This window comes from Crocodylus siamensis, chromosome 13 (genome assembly GCF_052110815.1).
Source record: "Crocodylus siamensis isolate JL-2025a chromosome 13, ASM5211081v1, whole genome shotgun sequence".
NCBI lineage: Eukaryota > Metazoa > Chordata > Crocodylia > Crocodylidae > Crocodylus > Crocodylus siamensis.
Window position 1 is genome coordinate 32,971,834 of NC_143407.1, and position 20,550 is coordinate 32,992,383.

A 20,550-nucleotide genomic window follows, 5' to 3' on the forward strand; every position below is an offset into this window, starting at 1 on the left:
TAAGTAGAGAGAGGGTGGATCATTATATTGTTTCTCTAAACAAAAAGAGACGCTCAGCTTTATAATAATGAATGTTTTAATTCTGATGTTTACATGACAGCAATTGATAAGCCTGTTAAAACGTCCGAAATACATGCATGTGAAAAAATAACACTTTTTAAAAAAAGCAAAATAATAGAGAAGCTTTTCTTCTTTTACCTACCTGCCAGGACCTGAGGTCTGTGTTGTGGGCTGGATGGCGTCACTAACACTTCAAAGCCACGGTGATCCTTCTGGGCGCTGAGGAGCTGGGGATATTATCAGGTGTTGCCGGACAGGTGTGGGACCATTCAGGTAATGAAGCTTTCACTGTTTTTCCAGTTACGTTTATTTTCACTTTTGAGGCCACGTGTATTTACAAGAAAAATGTGCTTGGGTGGCTTTTTTGCATGTGCAAAGTTAAGTACAGGGCATCATGCATTTGTAAGCCGAATAAAAATAATTCTCTTCTGAAGAGGGTTACAGCATTTAAAACGTTTTGTGATAGAGATGTGTCTTTCTTTCTCAGAGAAAGACACAAAGACTTAATCAGGACTTCTACTAAGGTCATGCATAAAATGCGTACAGTCCACAAGCTGCTAGATGAACACTCAGCACACGCTGGGAAAGTTTGTATCTGAGCAATGTATCTTATGCCTGTTATGGTAGAAGTATTTGACCTTGTGGCGTTATATTACTAGTATACACTGGTTTTTGAGGCTTTGAGCACATTGATAACGATTGGCTCTTCTCTGCCTTTTCTGCCTAAATTAGATAGAAGTCTGGGAACTGCACCTTTCTTATCTAAATCAGCAGCAGAACTGAGCATCGTTCCTGTAGGGGCAGGATTGGGATCACAGTGCCTGCTCCTCCCAATTTTCCCCAAATCCCATTGACCAGGTTATGACATCCTGCTCACACTGAAGCCAAGTTACTGTAAATTTGCTACTGTTGTCAATGGGAACAAGAGCAGGCCTGAAAGCTACTAGCCACATGCTTTTCTAATGACTTGTTCAAAAGTCCAATGGATTTATAATTCAAATAAATGAAATATTTTGGGTGAGTCACTTGGCATATATATGCCTCCTTCTCCCTGCCTGTAAAGTGGGGCATTAACAAAGCCCCTTCTTTGTGAAATGTTCCAGGATGCAAAAGTCCATGTAAAGGTTTAAGTGTCCTAAAATGCTGTCATTAAATGTCATTAAAATGCTGCTTCGAGGCCATCAAATGTGAGGCTTGCTTAAGGCTGAGATTATTATGGTTTATTGTCAGTGGCACTTTCCCAATCCATGTTGGAATGTGACATACTCATGTTAATATATGTACTTTTGTCTGTTTTACACACATTTCTTTCTTCCTTGGCTCTCAAACTGAAAAGTTGCTACAGGGTTTAATTATATGTAGCAAATCATTCCTCCAACAGGATTTAAATAGTGTTTATTGGTTGAGTGAATAAAATGGGAAGGGCAGATGCACAGAATGCAGGTTTTAGCATGACCAAAATACTCAAGTACAGCAGAGAAGATGATCCAACCACTTGTCATCTTTGGGGTTGTTTTTTTAAATGCAAGGGAAACTGAAGATCAATTTAATGGATTAAGCAGTTTAATAGTTTTCTATCTACCGTCTCCAAATTCTTGGGGCTCCTTTTATAACTAATGCAAACCGATTCATTTGAGTTTGCATGTAGGTATTAGGTATGAGTTAGGATACAGTCTTACAGGGTGCCATGTGCCCTTGACTCCTACTCACTTGAGTGTGCACTGAAGCTCAGTATCTCCTAGTATTAAGCTAATGCTCACTAACCTTTCCCAGCTCCTCCTGAAAAGAGAAATCTGCAAATGAAAAAGAACTCTATTAAAAAAATTAAAAAACAAAAAAAGTCATTTCCTTCCCCCATAATGTTTTCCAACTCTCGAATATCTTGCCTTTAGGAGGAGTAACCTAATCATAATCATCATCATACTAGTATTAATAAAAGTAATGATAATGATGATGGTAGTAGCAGCAGCAGCCACAATAGTAGTAATAATAACAATCAGTGTTAAAAAGGTACAGAGACCCAAACAGGAATTTCAGCAAGTATGGTGCATACTGGTTATGTGTGCACACACCTTGGCATGAGAGCTGACATATCAGCCCATCAGAATTGTCTTCATCTCCTTACCCTGCCCCCTTTTCTAATAGAGCATCCAGTGTGAGGCATCTCTCCTCCTTTTTAAGGTGGTCAGGGCCCTAAAAAATTGCCTGAAGCTACAGGTGGAGAACTCTGGTTGACAGATTTTCCTCTTCTGGCAGAGGATAGCTTGCCTGTGTAGGAGACAGGCTTCGCAAAGGCTGGCCCAAGACTATGGGATGAATTGCCACAGGACCTAAGAGTCGTCACCCCATTCTCACAGCCTTTGGTTCCGAAAATCCGGGTTAGGCTTAGGGTCTTTAACCTTGACTTCTGAAAATCACATGACCTTTTTTTTTAATGAATTTATTTACTCCTTTGATCTGAACATTTTACACAAGAGACTTTTAGCCTGTGCTTCTGCTGTACGATTGGCCACATAAATCGTATTTTATTATTTCTGTCTTCTGGATCCCTCGGGTGCTGTATAAAAAGGAGAAATCCCTTCTCCTCCATGTAGGTTATTTATAGTTGTTACAATCTGTGGGACAGGGAAGAAAAGGAACATAATCAAAATAGCCACACAGGGCTTTCTGGCGTGAGCGTGACGACCAGTATTCACGAGAATACTTGTGATGCTTTTGCTTTTTGTAGCTATCTGTGCACAGGAATCTTGCTCAGCCAAGTGTCTGTGAAACAGAGCAGAAGCTACTGAGAAGGCAGGTTTTATTCACATCAGTGTTCCCAATGTATTTGCCTTCTATTCCTGTGGTTGCTGACAACCTAAGGAATGAACTGTTGTATATGCCACATATTCCTCTGCATTAGCTTCAGTGGCACTGGAGTCATAGAGAAGTTGGGTTGGAAGAGACCTCCCAAGGTCATGGTTCTCAACCTTTTTTGTAACAGGACCCATTTGTAAAGATGCATGGCTGGTCCCAACCCAGTAACCCTCACTCCCAACCTGCTGCCCCCCACTTCCAGATCCCAGCCCCCCGTGTATGGGGCAGGGGATGGGTGTGTGGTAGATGTGTGGCAGGGGGTGGGTGTATGGGGCAGGGGGTGCATGTGTGGAGCCCCAAGCAGCCCCTTGCAGGCTGGAGGGAAAAGCCTGCAAGGGAAAAGCCCTGGTTTCCCATGTTTTCTCCTTTAAAGAAGAATCCATTTTTAAAGTTTGTTGCTCCATTTTTAAGATTTGTTCATAACCCTTTCATATATTCTTCCAACCCATGTTTGGGCTGCGACACACGGGTTGAGAAACGGTGATCTAGTCCAAGCCCCTTCCTGAACATTTCCAAGTTGGTGCTGCAGTGGCATCCCTAATGTAGGGGCTGGGTTTGGAAAGGCCCTTTGCAAGGCAGACCAGTGGAAGCAAGGCCCAGACTTGCAAGTGTTGGCTCTGAGAGACTTCTTTTCCCTGGGATAAGTTGCCTGGCCCCGTGGGCTGAAGACGGGGCAGATTGGCACCGTGTAGAGTCTAACTCGTGGCATGAGTTTGGGTGACCAGCTCCCTTCAGCAGATGCAGGCGCAGGTCGTGCCGGCGGGAAGTTGCCCAGCTTGGAGTTTGCAGGATTCACTCGTTTTTTTCCATCTCTTGCCCCCGTGGCTGATGCAGAAGGGCCAGGTCTCAGCTCGTTGTGGACCAGACGCCTGCCCCGGCCTGGTGGGTTTTCGCAGCCCAGCTGCACCTGCCTGGCTTGCGGTGGGACCAGGTTAGGGCTGGCAGTGCGGGCAGCTCCCTGCATGGACCTGGGCAGGGCCTGCACGTGAGCGCAGCCACGCGGCACCCAACGGGTTAAAGGCAGCGGAAGAGGCTAGTCATAATGGAGGGGTGGGGTGTGTGTGTGTGGGGGGGGGGGACAGCCTCCGCCGGGCCCTCCCTCCGCGCCTCGCCAGCCAGTGGCAGTGGCGCGCCTGCGGCTCGGACCATCGGCGTGTTCCCATTGGCCCCGCCTCCTCCCGGCGGGCCTCTCCCATTGGTCACACCCACCTCGAGGGTGGAGGCGCGAGCCAATGGGGGCGCGCGGGGGAGGCGGGGACGCCGAGGCCGGGGTCAGAGGTGGGTGACCCGAAGTAACCGCTTCCTCATCACACCACTCGAGGGGGGGCGGGGCCTGGCGGAAGGGGGCGGGGCCGGGGCGGGGCCGAGCCCCACGCGCTGGATGGGCGAGAGCGGCTCCGGCTTCTCCTCCGCGCCCGCGCGCGCGCCGCTGCTCAGGTGAGCGCCCCTCCCCCCCCCCGGCCTCGCGCGACCGTTACTCGTGGGTGGGGCGGTGGGCTACGGGGTCCCCCACACCGGGCTGGGCGGGCAGAGCCCTCGTGGAACATGAGGGCGGGGGTGGGGGGAGCAGCCACGGATCGTCCTCGGAGCATCTCGAGTCCCTGAAGGGCCCGTGGTCCCAGCCCCGCTGCCTCGGTTCACCCCCCGCCGAAAACCGCGCAGGTTTCGGCACACCTGCGTACCTTAGTCACAGGCCGTGGACCAGGGAGGTGGGCACCGCATCACTGGGCAGAAGAGAGTCGGGTCACAGCAAGTCTGAATCGATGGGCGCAATTTGTTGGCGCAAGAAGCCTGGATTTATTGGTGCAGTGTGTCCAATTTGATTGGCGCCGTTTATCAGCACTGAAAGTCCAAATTGATTAGTGCCACTTAGGAGCGGAAAGAGTCCAATTTGATTGGCGTAGACATCCCGAATTGATTGGCACTGTTTATGGGTGCAAAAAGCCTATATTGAGTGTCACCGTTTATCGGTGCAAAAAGTCCAGATGGATTGGCGCAATTGACGGCAGCGTGAGCGGCATGTGCTGCCGCCTTCCCGCCATTCCCTTTCCCCTGGCTCGGTGTTGAAAATGAAAGATTTCTGAGCTCTTTCCAGGAGCATCTTTTTGGCAACACAGACCGGCCATGTTCAAGGAGCTGCGAGCTCTCGGCATTTCTGGAAATGATTTCCTAGCTCCTTATGACTTTTAGTGTGCCCAGAGTGTGTTGGCATTTCTAGAAGAAATTTGTTGTTCTTTCTCACCCTGCCCCCATAGTCTTTTTAATTTCCGTGTACCTTTCACTTGACAAGTAGGAACAAGTTGCATATTTTTATTAAGAGTAGTAGCCACCAATTTGGGAATCTATACAGGTTCAGCACAATGGGATTTAGGTATGTGCCTAAAATGTTTTCCTGGCTGGGGATGTATTTAAACACGGGATAGATTTACCTCTGTTATCCATCTGAGTATAGGGTCCTTTTAAAAAGCTGGTCACTTCCTTCAGGGGAACAAGAAAAGTCCATCCAAGGCATACTCATTTAGTTTTAATTGAATGAATAAGTTCATCCTAATAAAGGAGTTACAAGGGAGAAATGTGGCCTAGTAAAATGTAAATATTCACTGTATTACAGAGCTTCTATAAAATCCCCATTTTTTTGGCTGGAAACGTTTGCTTCATAGAATACCTTTTGCTACAGAGGATCCACAGTTACTTCACTGCATGTGATGTGAGGTCTGTAGAGCAGTGTAGGTAGGAAGTGGAGCTGTCTCCAGTTGCGGTGGCAGAGGGCACTGTAAATTAAAAGAAAACGGTATGAATTTTTTTTAAGAAAAATTTTTCATGCCCCGAGTCAAATCAGTCAAATCAATTCCAAATCCGTGAGTCACTCAAGAACCAAATGTGGCCCTACCACCGGCAAGCATCCTCCACTCCCACCTGGGCCTTCAGATGCTTCCAGATCCTTTGGTGGGCATCCTGTGGGTGCAGGCCCAAACCCAGAGGCTTGAGGTTTGGATCCCCCCGAGTTCTGCTTGCCCTCAGCCATATGGCTGCAGGAGCAAGCTAAGGAGAAGTTTCAGTATAAATGGAGGAGTAACATTTAGGTCAGTAGGGTCACAAGTCTAATACTGATGCGGTTCGTTCTTTGGTAAGACTTTGTCCTTCTGCTTCCAGCTGAGAGTGAGTTCAGGCTGGTGGCCTATTACTTTTGCAGAGATCACTGTTGACATAAAAGGCTTTCAGAATCAGTGCTGAGGTACAATGGCTTAAAAACCCAGGCAGGTGGTTCTGAAGGTATGGCTTACCTGATTTTCACCTCTGTGTCCTGGAGGAACTGATAACTTTGGGCCTTAGTGTGGAGCTTGACCCTCTGCGTACCTGGCGGCTGACTGCCCATCTGCCTGGCTGTGTTACTGACTTTTCTAGTCAGAGAAATTAGGAGTCAACCCATTAAGTAAATGCAATCTACTTTTTGCTACTTTTGGCTTTTTTTTCACTTCCTGCATTAGTTCAGGCAGTGAAAGGAGACATACCTCTGTTTCATTACTGGTCTATAATGGCTTTGACTTTTTGCATGCCCCTTAGTAAAGCCACAGCTCTTTTGGTGTTAGGTAGTCCATGTTGCCAGGGGAATGCTAAGTGATATTTTTATGAAATATTATATTCTTATTAGACCACATATTTTGCTTTGCACTGCCAGGTGTTGTTAGATGTTAATATGGCAGCTGGGCAGCATCACTCCAGCATCACATCCTCTCCAGCTGCATGTTCGTTTTTTCATCGGTGTCCTCCATGTTTATCTTACAACACATTCCTCAACAGCATGATGAGCTCAGATTGCAGAGGCTTTATTAGTTATGTTGTAAGAAGCACACACACAGCATAGTTTGGCTTTTGCATCCCCAGCTGAATCTGTAGTGCTCAGTGATTGTCAGAAATTGAAGGGTGAAGTTTTACTTTTAAAACGAGTAGTTTTGATTAGGGAGGGGAGATGGAAGGGAGAATACAGCTCAGATCTGACAGAGATCAAGCATGAACAGAGCTTTGTGCATGTTGGACTTCCTTGCTTACGTAGGATTGGGCTTGTGCTTATCTTTCTTTGTATTTGGACCGCTGTATATTTTAGTCACTTCAGTCTCTGCAAACTTTACCTTGTGCTATAAACTGCTTTAAAGAGAGATGAAACCTCCTGCAGACAAAGGGATTCTGGCTGAAAAGGAGAGTATTGCTGTCCTGAATGCGATTAATCTGTTAGTGGCCCACACAGCACCTAGTGAAGTCTCTTGCAGGACTCGCTGATCATGTGAGTAGCGCAGGATTAAGCCTTTAAGCCGCTGCATAGTACAAACAGACTTCAGTAGAGACCCCATGTATTTCAAACTAGAGCAGCCCAAATTTTGTGGGGTTTGGTAGGTGAAAGTACTCCAGGCAATGCGGGATTTTAATGTCCTGTTCCCACAGGTTAGCAAATCAGATGGTTCGATGAGGAGCTGTTTTGGGGAAGGCTACATTTTATTTGGTCAAGAAGTAATTCTGAAAATGTTTTAAAAAGAAGAATTGAGAACGTTTTCAACCTTAGAAGTGGAGAGTGTGTCTGAGTCATGTGATTTCTGAATTAGCTGTTGCTCAGTAAATGAACATGTAAACAGAGAAATGGATAGCAGGGCCTATAGAACAGGACTGAGGTGCACTGAAGCTCAGTTGCTCTTGAATGGAGTTCTTGAATGGATGGTAGGGTTTGTCTTTGGTGAGACACTCATGGACAGGGAGCATGATGAAGTATTTTGGACTAGGGATAGGGAGTCAGGAGATCTGGCCTCAATTTTATGGTTTCTCACTGATTTGTTGGGCAGGCCATAGAATCATAGAAATGAGGTTTGGAAGGGACCTCAGAGGTTACATCTAGTCCAGTGGTTCTCAACCTTTTTTGTACCAGGACCCATTTGTAGACACTGATGGCCAGTCCTACCCTGCTGCCCCCATGCCTCGCCCCCCTCCCCCCCCGGGTGTTTGGGGCAGAGGGTGGGTGTGTGAAGCACAGGGGCCCCAAGCAGCCTGTTGCAGGCTGGAACTCTGCCTGCAAGGCAAAAGCCAGAGTTTCCCACATTTTTTCTCCTTTAAAGGAGAATCCATTTATAAAGTTTGTCTGCGACCCTTTCATATATTCTTGCAACCCACTTTTGGGTCATGACCCACAGGTTGAGAAACGCTGATCTAGTCTAACCTCCTGCTCAAAGCAGGAGCATCCCCCGCTGTATCATCCCAACCAAGTCATTTATTTGCTGTGTCATCTTTAAAAAGCAATAGTAATCATTTTCTCAATGATGGAGGCTTAAGGTGTCGTTAATGCTTATACAGGGCTTCAGCTCTTGAGATGGAAGGTGTTTCCTAATTATTAAGTTTTGGAGGCAGTCTCTTTCCATAGTTATGGTGAAAGTTAGTTTTCTTGTTATAATCCAGACCAGTCAATGACATTACCCTAAATGTACCAGTGCTAAATGAATCCAGTTGGAATTTTTTATGGGTGTTGTGCTATCAGGATGGGATAACTTTTGGCAAGTTGAGCAAAGTGCATTAGACAGGAGATTTTTCCAAACGTGATCATTTCTAAACTTTGTGTTTGCTGGCTTTGGTGAAGTTTTATGACTTTGGCTAATTTAGGAGAGCTTGGACTAATAATTTAAGCTCTGTTTCTGCATCCCAACTGCATGGGTAGGCTACTTGATGTATTCAAAGCCTGATCAGCAAGAACAGGGATATGCCTTGCAGCTTTCATAGTTTCATAGTTAGTAGGGTCGGAAGGGATCTGAGCAGGTCATCAAGTCTGACCCCCTGCCATGGCAGGAAAGAGTATTGGGGTCAAATGACCCCGGCAAGGTGATTGTCGAGCCTTCTCTTAAAGACCCCCAGGGTAGGAGCCAGCACCACTTCTCTTGGAAGTTGGTTCCAGATCCTAGCCGCTCTGACCGTGAAGTAGCGCCTCCTGATATCTAGCCTAAACCTACCCTCTGCCAGCTTGTGACTGTTATTTCTAGTCACTCCTGGTAGTGCTCGGGGGAACAGGGACTCCCCCAGTGCCTGCTGATCCCCCCTGACTAGTTTGTAACAGGCCACTAGATCCCCCCTCGGCCTTCTCTTGTGGAGGCTGAACAGGTTCAGGTCCCATAGCCTCTCCTTGTAGGGCCTGCCCTGCTGCCCTTTGTAGTAGCAGTTTTCACAAGTGGTTTAATCCTTGCAATGGGCAGATATGTGTGTAGCTTTTATAATCACCCTTTCCCCCACCAAAAACTACCTGGCTAGATGCAACCTCTGTTATCCCCACACTGGGCTGGCTGACGGATGACTTGAATTACAGAGTAGTTAAGTACATACCTGTTTTTCTCTTGGGCTCTATCTAGTCCTACTGAAATTGGGAGCTGTGGGAATTTCAGCGTAAACTGGATCTCAGTAATCTGATTGAATGCTATCTCAGTGAGATTGAGTAAACCAGTCAGATGTGTTCTTAATTTTCAGAGGTGTCGTTGAAAAAGTCACGCAATGTTTGAAGATTATGTTCTCTCTTAATGCCTTGTCTCCACTTGAATTAAAACAACAAACGTTTCCTTTTTATGCTTATAACGTGGATTGATTTTGCCTGTGTAAACTTGACTAAATCTGTTATACAGTCATGCTAAGCAATCTGTGCTAACAATCCTGTTGTTTTCATAATACTGTTGCGATTGCTGTGTAACTAAGACCTACTTATTTTTGGGGGGCAAGGCATATGTCTGAGCTTAGGCTACTGAACCAGTCCACTCCGTGCATTTCTTCCCAGCTTTCTTCTTCAAGTGTAACATTGTATTTCTTGGCTGTTTAGCCATTTGATTTTATTGAAGCTACCATATTAATTTGTATGTTTCATCTTAAGTGAAGCTCATGTCTTTCTTGGAAGGCCATGGACTGCAGGATTTGAAAGTGCAATACCTTCTGAATTAAAGGAGCAGAATGCATTCAGGCTGAGTGAAAGGTAGACCTTCCCATAGGAAGTCACTCAGTCTGTTGGGGTAGCTGATGGGCGTAATTGGTAGTATGCTGTATTATGGTATCAAGGCATATTTGTTACTCTTTGAATGGGGAGGTGCATGGTCATCTTCTGAGATACATGGGCTTTTCCCATTTTTGAGATTGCAACTGAGAATGAGCACCACAAGTTTTGCCGTCCCCTCTGTGCATGTACCATGATACCCTTCCATGCGTACACTTAAGCTTGGGCCCAGCATAGGCAGAAGTGCCATGTGGCAGGATTGATATACAGCTCAACTCGGCCACAGGAGATCCGTGGGTGGGTAGGTCATTTCTATAGGATGAGTAGAGGTGCATTGGGAGGGTTGTGTGGGAGTCTTTAGGTTGGGATTCTAGGACATGCAACAGGACAGAATCAGGTTGTGAATCAATTGGTGTGCTGTGGGAGAAGCTGTCCAGGTACCTGTCTTCACTGTGAGTACTTTTTAATGCCCCCTTCTTTGTAAATAGAGAAAACAATTGTACTAACAAAACGTACACTGGGTACATTAAAAGATTTCTTAGAAAGGTGTTCCAGAGGTCCTTGCAAGGTATTGCCTGGAGACTGACTAATAGGAGTGGCATGTTCTCATGGTTAAAGCACAGGCCAGCAGTGCTAATTGTGATTTGTGGGTTCTTGTGCTCTCTGACAAGTCCTTTGTGGCACCGCTGGGATTAGAAGAATCCTTGATGCAGAAGAGTGTTCCACTCACTTGTGCACCTAGGAGACCTCAGGTTACAGGAGGCCCATGTCTCAACTGCTATAATTACTGTCGCTGTTTGTCTCTTCTTTGCCAGTTCGTTTTGGAGGTGGATATCAGCTCAGATTGCAAGGATCACAAGAGGTCAGTTGTTGTTAATCATTCCTACTTCTATACTATTTTGGGCTGCAGCTCTGTGTTGACTTCATATGAATGAATCAAATTCAGTCAGGGTTGGGACTTGAGCCAGTGTGTCCCCTTCCCTCTTCCCCTGCCTCCCTTTCCCCCCAAAAAAAACAAATCAGGTTTCTTCAAGAATAGAAATGTTGTTTCATGATAAAATATAGTAAAAATATAAATGCCTAATTCTGTCTAAAGTATTCCACCGTATGGCTTTGATATTACTTGTCTCTCACGCAGTCATATGAGCCCATGGTGGCTACTGGGGAGAAAATGGAGTCTTACCTGCTCAGGTTCTGTAGTCTCTAAGGGATGAGCTGCCATGCAAGTCCAGCTTTAATCCGTACTGTAGTATTCTTCCTGGAATCCTAGCAAACTTGGGGGTGATCAGCTGCTGGTTGATTGCCTTGTGTTAGAATGGGGTTAATGTTACATGGCTGATTTCTCTGTATTGGGTTCAGGTGGTTTTTTCTGAAGGTCCCTTCCTGCACATGCATGTTGTGTTTGCCACTTCTTTTCTGGGCATAACACTGCAAGGTTCTGCATGCTGGTGACTTCCATGATTTAGCAGAAGTTCAGAGAGTTTGGCCGATTACAGAATATGGGCTGTTGCTTGCACCCTGCTGTTCCTGTGTCACTTCACAGATACTGTTTTTCAGCTTTGCAGCATGCAGTAGATCAGGGATGGGCAAAGCGTGGCCCATGGGCTAGATTAGGCCCACAGCAGACTTCATTTCCCAGCAGCTCCTGCCCGTGTGGCTGTGGCTGATTTCCATAGAGACCTCAGGAGTGGTGGGGCTGTGACAGTGCTGGACCAGGGTTTCCAGGGAGACTGGCCTGAGCAGCGCTGTTAGGACGCACGGCTGGGCAGAGAGTTAGGCCAGGGTGGGATTTTGTGGTAGTGACAACGTGGTTCAGAGTGAGGGCAGAGCCATGATCTGCTGCCTGCATGCCTCTGCCCAGGGTGTGCAGGCAGCGGATCACAGCTCTGCCCTGGGTCCAGCCCGCACTGCCACCGACATGGAAGGTGCTGGTGGGAAATGGAGTCCAGCTGCTGGCCGCATCGACCGTTTTGCCCACCTCTTTAGTAGGTACTATTCTATTGTAAAGATTACTAACCAGGGAAAGGAAACACAAATGCTGGAAGGTTTGGACATCTTCAGTGTTTTCCTTAACATGGTGCAGTGCCTCTTTGTGTCTCCCTGTTTGACGTATGGTTTCTGGGGTGGAGAAAGGTGGAATTCAGATCTGAATGGGCCCTGGGGAATAGAGTACTTTGCAGGACTCAGTTCTTGCAGGTTAAGGCAGAGGATCTGGCAGTCTCTGGGAGAATTGGGAACCGCTGCTGCTGTCCTTGAGCAATGCATGCATCACTTTCAAGGAGACAAAAACATTATTTTTTTCCTTTCAAAGCGCATGAAACGAATCATGCGGTCTTTCAGGTATCAAGACTTTTTGCCTTAACACTGGATTGAGTTTGGAAACATCATGCTTTCTGATGTTGCATTAATCACTGTTTCTGATGCCTGAAATTCCCTATTTGCAAAGCAAGTTTCTTGTTGTAAAATTGTATTGTTGACTTTGTCTTCTTGATAGTTATATTTTTAATGCTTTCCAGCTTCTTCCTAGAAGGAAGCAACCACTTTGCTTAATCACATTTGTAGAAAATCCTCCTTCATCTCCGTGCTCTGGCTGAGATAATTAATGTTAAAAATATTAACAATTCAGTTTACTTTCACTGATCTAGCTTCTTATTTTCACTCTGAGGTTTGTTTCACTTTGCCCAAGAGGCCGTTTTTCAGTTTTTCTCCCTAGGTTAGGACAGAGCTACAAGGTTGGGGTTACAAATGCTGAACAGGAAGTATTAGATCAGGGTCGGGCAAAATATGGCCTGCGGGTGGAACTGGCTTTCCAACTGATTGGATATGGCCCCCAAGGGGCACCTGCCAATTCATTGCATCTGGCCCGTGGCTGCTTCTGTGTGCTCTGCTTAGGGCTGAGGCCTGCTGCTGTCTGCTTGTGCCGGCCCTGGCCAGCGCGCACAAGTTCTAGTAGGGCTGTTCCTGGGCAGCTCCTGCCCCCATGTGCGGAGCTCTGGTTCCAGCTTCCGGCTGTGTTCCCCCCACTCTGCTCACCCGGTGCAGTGAGCAGCCACCTGCAGGCGGGCAGAGTGGGTGGAAGGTGGCCTGGAGCTGGAGCTCTACGTGCTGGGCAGAGCCGCGGTCCGCTCCCTGCATGCCCCTGCTCTCAGAACATGTGCCTGTCTCAGGGATGTGGGGGCAGCAGATCACAGCTTTGCCCCGGACCCCAACCACACTATCACTGCCGTGCAGTCCTGTGATCCTGACCTCGCTTGCCTGTTCTGCTTCCAAACACTGCTCCTTGCCTGCCTGCGGCCCCATCCCTCATAAGTTTTGGTGTGTTGTTGCACAGGGTGCTGACCTGGCCCGTGACAAGTCATCAAAATTCCCTATGTAGCCCCTGGGTCCCAATAATTGCCCACTCCTGGATTGGATCAAAATGCCACCCAAAAATAAACTAAAAATTCAGCTTTCTTGGGTTTTATTTTTAGAAACAACAAGCATTTTTTCCAATAGTATATTTTATAAGCCAGCCTGTTTCCCTGTGACTTGAGCTGCAGTTTGGTGTCCAGAAGGCTACCTAGCTGTGGCTTATATTTGTTACCATACTCAAATCAGCTCATTGATATCATCCATCTGTGAAATACTGAGTTTTAAAATGTAAACATTAATTCTGTGTTTCTGCAGTCCTTGGCAACAGAGGGTCCCTACTTGTTGAGTCTGAAGGAATGACCAAAGTATAAATGTTAAAAAATCTGTACTGGATTTCTAGCCATGTGTTTTATGACCAAAGCTAGTCCTAGATAACCACAGTTGGTCTTTGTTACAGCTGTGTCCAAGCCAGTTGCTTTTGCAGCAAGTTAGAATGACCAACTACTTTGATTCAATACTTGTGCAAACAGAAAAGCCACTTAAGTGACACAAGTACCTACTTTGGATCCTGACCCTCTACCAATGCCAGAAATGCTATTTCAACAGCGTGTGCAGCCCTCATGTAGCCTTCCTGTGCATGATCTTGAAGGCTTTCTTGCTATCTACAGTAGCTAACTCTACCCTGAGTTCCCTGTTTTTTGTCTTCTCTAGTGCTGAGAGTCCACTTCGGAAATAGTATGGAGGACTCCTCCCTGCCCGCAAAGCACCTGGAGCTGAGTGCTCATTCCCGCTTCATCGTTGGTTCTGTGTCTGAGGATAACTCAGAAGATGAAACTAGTTCCTTGGTGAAGCTTGATCTGCTGGAGGAGAAAGAGAGTTCTCTGTCCCCTGTGTCTGTCTGTTCAGAGTCCTTTTCAGACCTGGGACTACCTAACATTCAAGAAGGCCTGGCAAGTCACATGAGGTATGGCTAAACATACCATTTGAACCGACTCTTCAGGCTTTTCTCCTTTTCTTGCTTTTAGTCCTAGAAGAACTTCCAGAGTTGAAATATGTAAAGCTCTTGGCTGGACTGAGCTCAAGTAGTGAATGCAGAGGCACTGTATTCTGTTGTCATTGGAGGAAAAGCCTCAAGGTTGGGATTCAGTTGAGCAAGGTTAAGTTTCTTGATGTATTGTGGGAGGGATCCTGCAAGACATGAGCGATGTCTATTGCCAAAAATATAGGAGATGCCGTATGTGCTCTCAGTTCCCTGCTATCAAGTTCTGGTGAATGATATCAGCCTGTACTTTGCAGGAAGGCAGTCATGGACCTGGCCTCGAATAAGTGTTTTGCCTCATTGGCAAATTTTGTGACACTTGATTTGAGAAGCCTAGGCTTGACTTACGGAGGTGTGTAAGGGTATTGCTTGTTCTGGCATTACACAACCCCTTCTTTTCAAAATCCAGCTATGCTATTTGGCTATGCATTTCATTGTTCGAAGGCATGCCCTGCAAGTTGAAACGAAGTTACCCTCCTCTTTTTAACTGGGTCCCATGCCAGGTATTTGTACAGTGGTTAGCATATCTGCCAGTGTTCTATTACAAAATGCAATGTATATTAACAGACCAAGTGCTCCCACCTTCACAGCTCTCAGTAAGTCATGGACATCTGTGGCTGAGATTTGCAAAGTGGTCCAGGTGACTTAGATGCATAGCTTTTGTGGATCTAAATCTTTTGGACTGTTTTGAAAACCTTAGCTGCATATATTTAATAGGAATGGTGGGCTTGCTTTCTTCTCACTCCTTTGTCCAGACTTCCACAACCTTGAGGTGTCCTCTGATGAGTATCCTAAAGTCAGGTGTGTTTGACTTTTGGATGGGGGTGGTTAGTACACTTCCTAGATTTGTTTTAAAATTGTGCCTCTGTTGGGCTCAGTGCCATTACTTGCCATTCCAGTCGTATGGAGTTTTATGTTTTGGGTGCTTCTAGGCAAAATGTTTTATGTCTCCAAGGAAATGCCCATAGTTTTTAATGAGAGGGGATCTTGCTGATGCTTCTTGTTGGTTGTTGTGAATGTTTTTATATAGGATGAGCAGACCTTTGATTCTGATTTAAAAGAGCAGCAGTCCGTAGGTTTGATACTTAATGTGTCTGCTGCTTGCAAGTGTTTGCTTAATAGAAGTGCTCTTTCATCTGCCATCCTTACCCAGGGCTTAAGTAAAATGGACCCAGTTGTGTGTTCTGTAGGGGTCCCCCCAGGATGTTAACATTTCCTTGGAAAAAAGGATGTCGTCAGAGTGTAACAGTGTTTTGAGAGATGTTGCAGTTTGAGCTGTTTGGATGAAGCGATGGTGGTGCTTGTGATGCATGGATCTGTGCATCTCAGTCTGCCTCGCAGACCTTTCAGCATCTTTTGCCTGTTTTTGTTCTTGCCTCAGTGGTGTAAGGAATTCTTAGCTTGCTCTCTCAGCTGCCCAGTCCCAGCCAACTTTTAGGGTTGTTTCTGAAAAGATAGTGGCAGCAAAGCTTTTTGGAACAGGGCCCCTTTCTTACCACGTATCTGCATCATGCAACAGGCCGTGGGACTTTATGCCTTGTTATCAACTGAGCAATATTTCCCCATTAAAGTGCCAAGATGCCATGGAAAGATGAGAAGAATTGGAAGCACATCAGCACTTGCCTGCATCTCCTGTGACATCAGCTGGGACCAGAGCCCTTACACAACTGGTACACAGTTCATAACGTGCTTGCTTTGATCTGGCTTTTGAGATCAATTGACTTTCAGTCCTGTTGGAAAATTTGCTATGTCAAATTAAAAAAAAAATACAACAAAGGTCACAGGATGGCATAATGTTTTTAGATAAGGCAGGACAAACAGTACCAGTCTGCCATGATGCAACTAGTTGTCTGAGGAGCTCAAACTGTTGCTGCATGTAGAGATGTGGAAACTGAGGCAAAGAAAACTAAGCGACTTTCCTGTGGTCCTTCGGTGAATCAGTGGCAGTGCTAAGCAGTGGGACTGAGGCCACTAAGTAAACTTTTGAGTTGTAGCCCTTTTTACTGGAGCATAGCTAACGCAGAGAGTTCAGCACAATGTTCACTAGAGGTTTGAAAGCGAACTGTGTCCCCTCTCGGCCTCAGGGGATGCCATGGCCTGAGAAAACTCAAAAGTTCTCTCAGTCTGTAATTGCATGGAGCCACATGGGAAACTGGTTTGATTCACAATCAAGGGAATTTGTACCATAGGCTGAGGGTGGCTGGCTTTGCTGCAGAAAAATCTCCCAGGTGACCAACTCACATACTGGATTTCAGTGTATAGACTGTGTGTCTGTGCTGGCCCACCTATCACCTTCATGATCTGAAAGTTCTTAGTTTCTGTTCTTAGATGATGAGAGAAAATCCAATTCTGTGTTCGCGACCGGGGGGGGGGGCGCGAGGGAGATAGATGGGGCTTGGTGTGTGCACAGCTGGTCCTCTCCTGCTCCCCTTCTTACCTAAACTATGTTCAGCCATTTCCTTCCTATCTAAAATAGCTGCTTCATTTGCTCTACTGCACATGTATACGCTGTATCTCTCTCTGTCTCAGTTAAATAGGTTGCAATGGCAGTTCTAAAACTGAAGCAGGTCATATGGTTGTTTCAGCTGAGCTTAAATGTGCCCACCCCGATCAGCTACATTTCTAAATCAGGACATGTAAGGAGAAAAAACACCCCAAATCCTGACGTGGTGATCAAAGCTGCAGCTGCATCTTTTGGAGGTCTTGTGTGCAAAAGAATCCTTTCAGAGGGGGTGTGAGATTTGCGTGTGTGCTGCATTCTCCTTAAGACAGCATTGCAAGCAAGCCAGCTAATGCATCGCTGCCTTTGGAATCAGCCGCTACGTCACTGATAGCACTTGGCATGTTACAGTGCTGGGATCGATGCGGGCTTCTAGCTGCAATGTGTGTCAGGTATGTGCCGTAAATGAATGCTCCTGGGTGTTAAAAACCTGGAAAAGATTTGTCTTTTTGTCTGACCGTGGGCCTGGGCTCACAGAGGGGGCTGGCTTTCTTGTGTTCAGCGTCATTTGGGTTCCAGGTACAGAGGCTGTGTGTGATGTGTTTAAGAAAAATAGCATTTACAGAATGTGGGTATGTGTTAGAGACTCCAGTATCAGAGTGGCACCATCTCTGTGCAGATTGCCTCTTGTGGGGGCGTTGCAGCAGATCATGTGCATTGATCTGGTGACAGTGAATTCAGCTGCTAGCAGGCATGATTAATGTTCGTAGCCTGGGTTGTAGCTGATTCTCTGAGGTCAAGCTCAGGAGCCAGAGTACGTTTTTCCTTGCTGTGACATTCAGAGCCTGGTTGAGTTTGGATTGGGGAGCTGTGGGTGGTGTTGATGAAGGGAAGCTCAAACAGTTGGAAGGTGTTTGGATCAGAGCTGGCTGGGAACCCAAGTCACAGTTCTGTGAATATTTAGAGGGCGTTTTCAGCTCAAGTTGGGATTAAATGTCAAATCCCCTCCTCTTAAAAATGTTTCTGGACTTGAAAGGTAGCATGAACCCTGGAAACACTGGGAATGCCAGCTCCCAAGCTTGAAAGTTGGGCCCTGACTCTGAGGCATTCTTGCCTGCTGGGTTCTTGAAGAGTTGCAGATATTGGAAGCCCAGATACCTGACAGGCTGCAGCTGAGCCAGGTTGATGCAGGAAATGCATTGAAATCAGACCATTTCCTTGGTGTCAGTGGGCGGATAAACACCCATGAAAGGAAATGCATCTTTTTTTTTTTTTCCTGACCAGTTCTAGATCTGGTGTACTTTGCGGTTTGAATTTGCCTCCAACATTGTCCGGTGCTCAGCTAGCGAGATTAAGCAAAGGCTGACAGCTGAAGTAAGGCATTTAGTGGCTGGATGACTAGACCAGTTGTTTCACTTACAGCCAGGAAGAAATCAGTCTGGCAGCATCCTAGCACTTAGTGATCAATCTGGTGCCACCCAGATAGCACCCTGTAGAGAAGTTGTTCAAAAGCTCATGCTTCTCTGAACCAATTAGTCTCCAAGGTGCCACCCTATCCTGCTTCCTTCCTGTCTTCAGCCTGACATGGCTACCTACTTCTCAGCATGCAGGAAATGTCTCAACTGCTTTCCTAATTCCTGGTCCACCTGGAGCATTTCCAAAGTTGTACCTGCCCGTCCACAAGGTAGAAGGCTGAGCCACCTTTGTGCCTTTGCTTCTCCTGCTCCTCACCCCAGCAAGGTGTGATCTGGCATAGAGCAGCTTCCAAGTGGATGCTTCAGATCAAAGAGAAGTGGAGCGAGCTGGCCTCTGGAGACCACAGAAGTGATGCTCACCACCTGAGAGAATCTGACCACAGGTGGAAAAGCAGCCAGTCCTGACTCTATTTTGTAAAGAAGAGACTGAACCTTCTGCCTGGTCCCCGCTATCAGCATCTGTACTCTCGTCCCTGATTTTGGGGGTGTAGGGAGGGATTGTACAGACTCAGAATGGGGCCTGTATTTTGTGGCCTTTGTACAAGGGGCCAAATCGGAGCTCCCAGCCTGGATGCCTTGAATTGCAGGGGTGGGGGCCGAGAATCTGAAACCTCAGTCAGGTTGGGTAGCTCATGCCCATCCAGTGTCTCTTGAAGGACACATCCCTGTCCCTGCAGCTGCTCTACTTCACTTCCTTCTCTGCTGCCACAGGGTGTCACTGTCGCCCTTGGCTTTTCTCTTAGCTTTCTTGGGTACACTTTTCTTGTGTTTTTACTGTTTGCCTGGATTTTATCAGAAAAGCATCTTTCACCTCTCCTTCCCCCAGCTCACCCTATTGCCCTTGCTTCTCACTGATCCAGGCTTTTTCCTCTTGCCCTAAAAGCTGTGCAGCTCAACGTGTCTCTGTGGGTTCTTGCTTCCTAGCAGAAGGATCCTTGGATTGTGCTCCAGTTCCTCAGCTGTCACTCGAGCCCTCACAACCTCTGTGCACTGGGATTAGTGCTGTACCAGCTCAGACCCTTGTGATAATAGGGAATGGTCCCAAGTCAGAGAAGCACTGAACTTTGCGAGATTGGGAAGTGGAGTCCCATGTCTGTCTCACTGTGGGTGAGGTATAAATGTGTACGCCACATTTCATTCCAGCTTCACTTACTTTCCCTTTTGCCCTTCTTCTTCCAAAATCCTCAGTTCCTTTTTGCGTGTATGCTTGGCACTCACATTGCCTTTCTGTCCCAGTTACTTATACAGCCTCTGCTACAGTCTGTTTTTATCCTCACAGCAAATGCAAGTAGTGTTAGCCCCATTTTCTAGACCGAGCTAGGACAGAGACAGCTGAAATGACTTGCCGTGGGTCATGTCGATCATCAGAAGCAGGGGATGGAACTGAAGTGGGGTCCAGAGTAATGCATTGGGCCATCTGAGGTCTTGGCTGAATCACTCTTATCATTTGCTATGTGGCAGGAGGTTCTCATTCTCCTCAACTCATGACTGATTCTTTATCATGTCCCCACCCAACATGGGGACTTTATTTGCTACTGGTTCAGGATTTGATTCTCTAGGATTATTGACCCAAAAAGAAACGTCCCTGCTGTCTACCTTTGATATACCCATGTGGCTATTAAGCAAGTGCTGTTGGCTAGCCCCAGCTGCCGTCTGCGGCACAGACTCTGAACACATGGATGCTGTCCTGACAGTTGGGACAAGGTGTGTGGAATCCCTTTCTTCTCGGGTGACCCCCTGTGGGGATGACCATTGCTGTCAAGTCTACTTTACAGCATGGAAGCTGCAGCAGCGATGCTGTCTCTTAAATCCAGTTGCATAACCTGAGGCTCACTCCTCCCTGATCAGCTCTTTTCTCTCGAATGCAGCTCAGGCAGTGCTACTCCTCCGTCTGTGTGTACACACTGTGTGCCACAGGGAGAGAGTAACTGAGCCCAATAAGGGGGAAAGGAGGGACAAAGGTTATAGATCCCAGATGCTCAGGGAAGTGCTGCTGTTCACATCCGATTGCACTGAAAACTGTGTGAACCCGAGAGGCACTTGAGAGCTTTCTCCTACAGGATTTTCAGCTGCAGCGTTAAGAGCAAGCACAGCAGGAGCCACTGTAAACAAGTCGTAGGCAAAAATAAAATCCTGCCTGTGCCTCTACGGAGCCAGCATGGAGGATTCTGCAGAGGAAAGCCAAGAGATGAGGTACCACATGCTCCAAAGGTAAGAATTGGCCAGCTCTTGGGTATGAAGGGGCTGTACGAGGAGTACCGTCTGCTGGATTTGGGAGTACTGGGGACTTTGCCTTGGAAAGTCAGTGCTGGATCCTGAATATTTT

General features: G+C 46.7%; 1 protein-coding gene across 6 annotated transcripts in view; it reads left to right on the top strand.

Annotated features, from left to right (window-relative positions):
• The first annotated feature begins 226 nt into the window (after positions 1-226).
• Positions 227-20,550, top strand: part of ACACA (acetyl-CoA carboxylase alpha) — a 166,330-nt gene continuing 146,006 nt past the window's right edge. For 2 of the 6 annotated variants that reach the window (XM_090025367.1, XM_090025368.1), the window contains exons 1-3: positions 4,279-4,353; positions 10,735-10,781; positions 13,982-14,234. In XM_090025367.1, coding sequence (XP_089881493.1) covers positions 4,298-4,353; positions 10,735-10,781; positions 13,982-14,234 — 356 coding nt within the window. In that variant the 5' untranslated portion in view covers positions 4,279-4,297. Of the gene's footprint in view, positions 334-4,278; positions 4,354-10,734; positions 10,782-13,981; positions 14,235-20,002; positions 20,436-20,550 lie in introns of those variants that run through there. The other 4 variants (XM_090025369.1, XM_090025370.1, XM_090025371.1 and 1 more) reach the window with 4 other exon arrangements.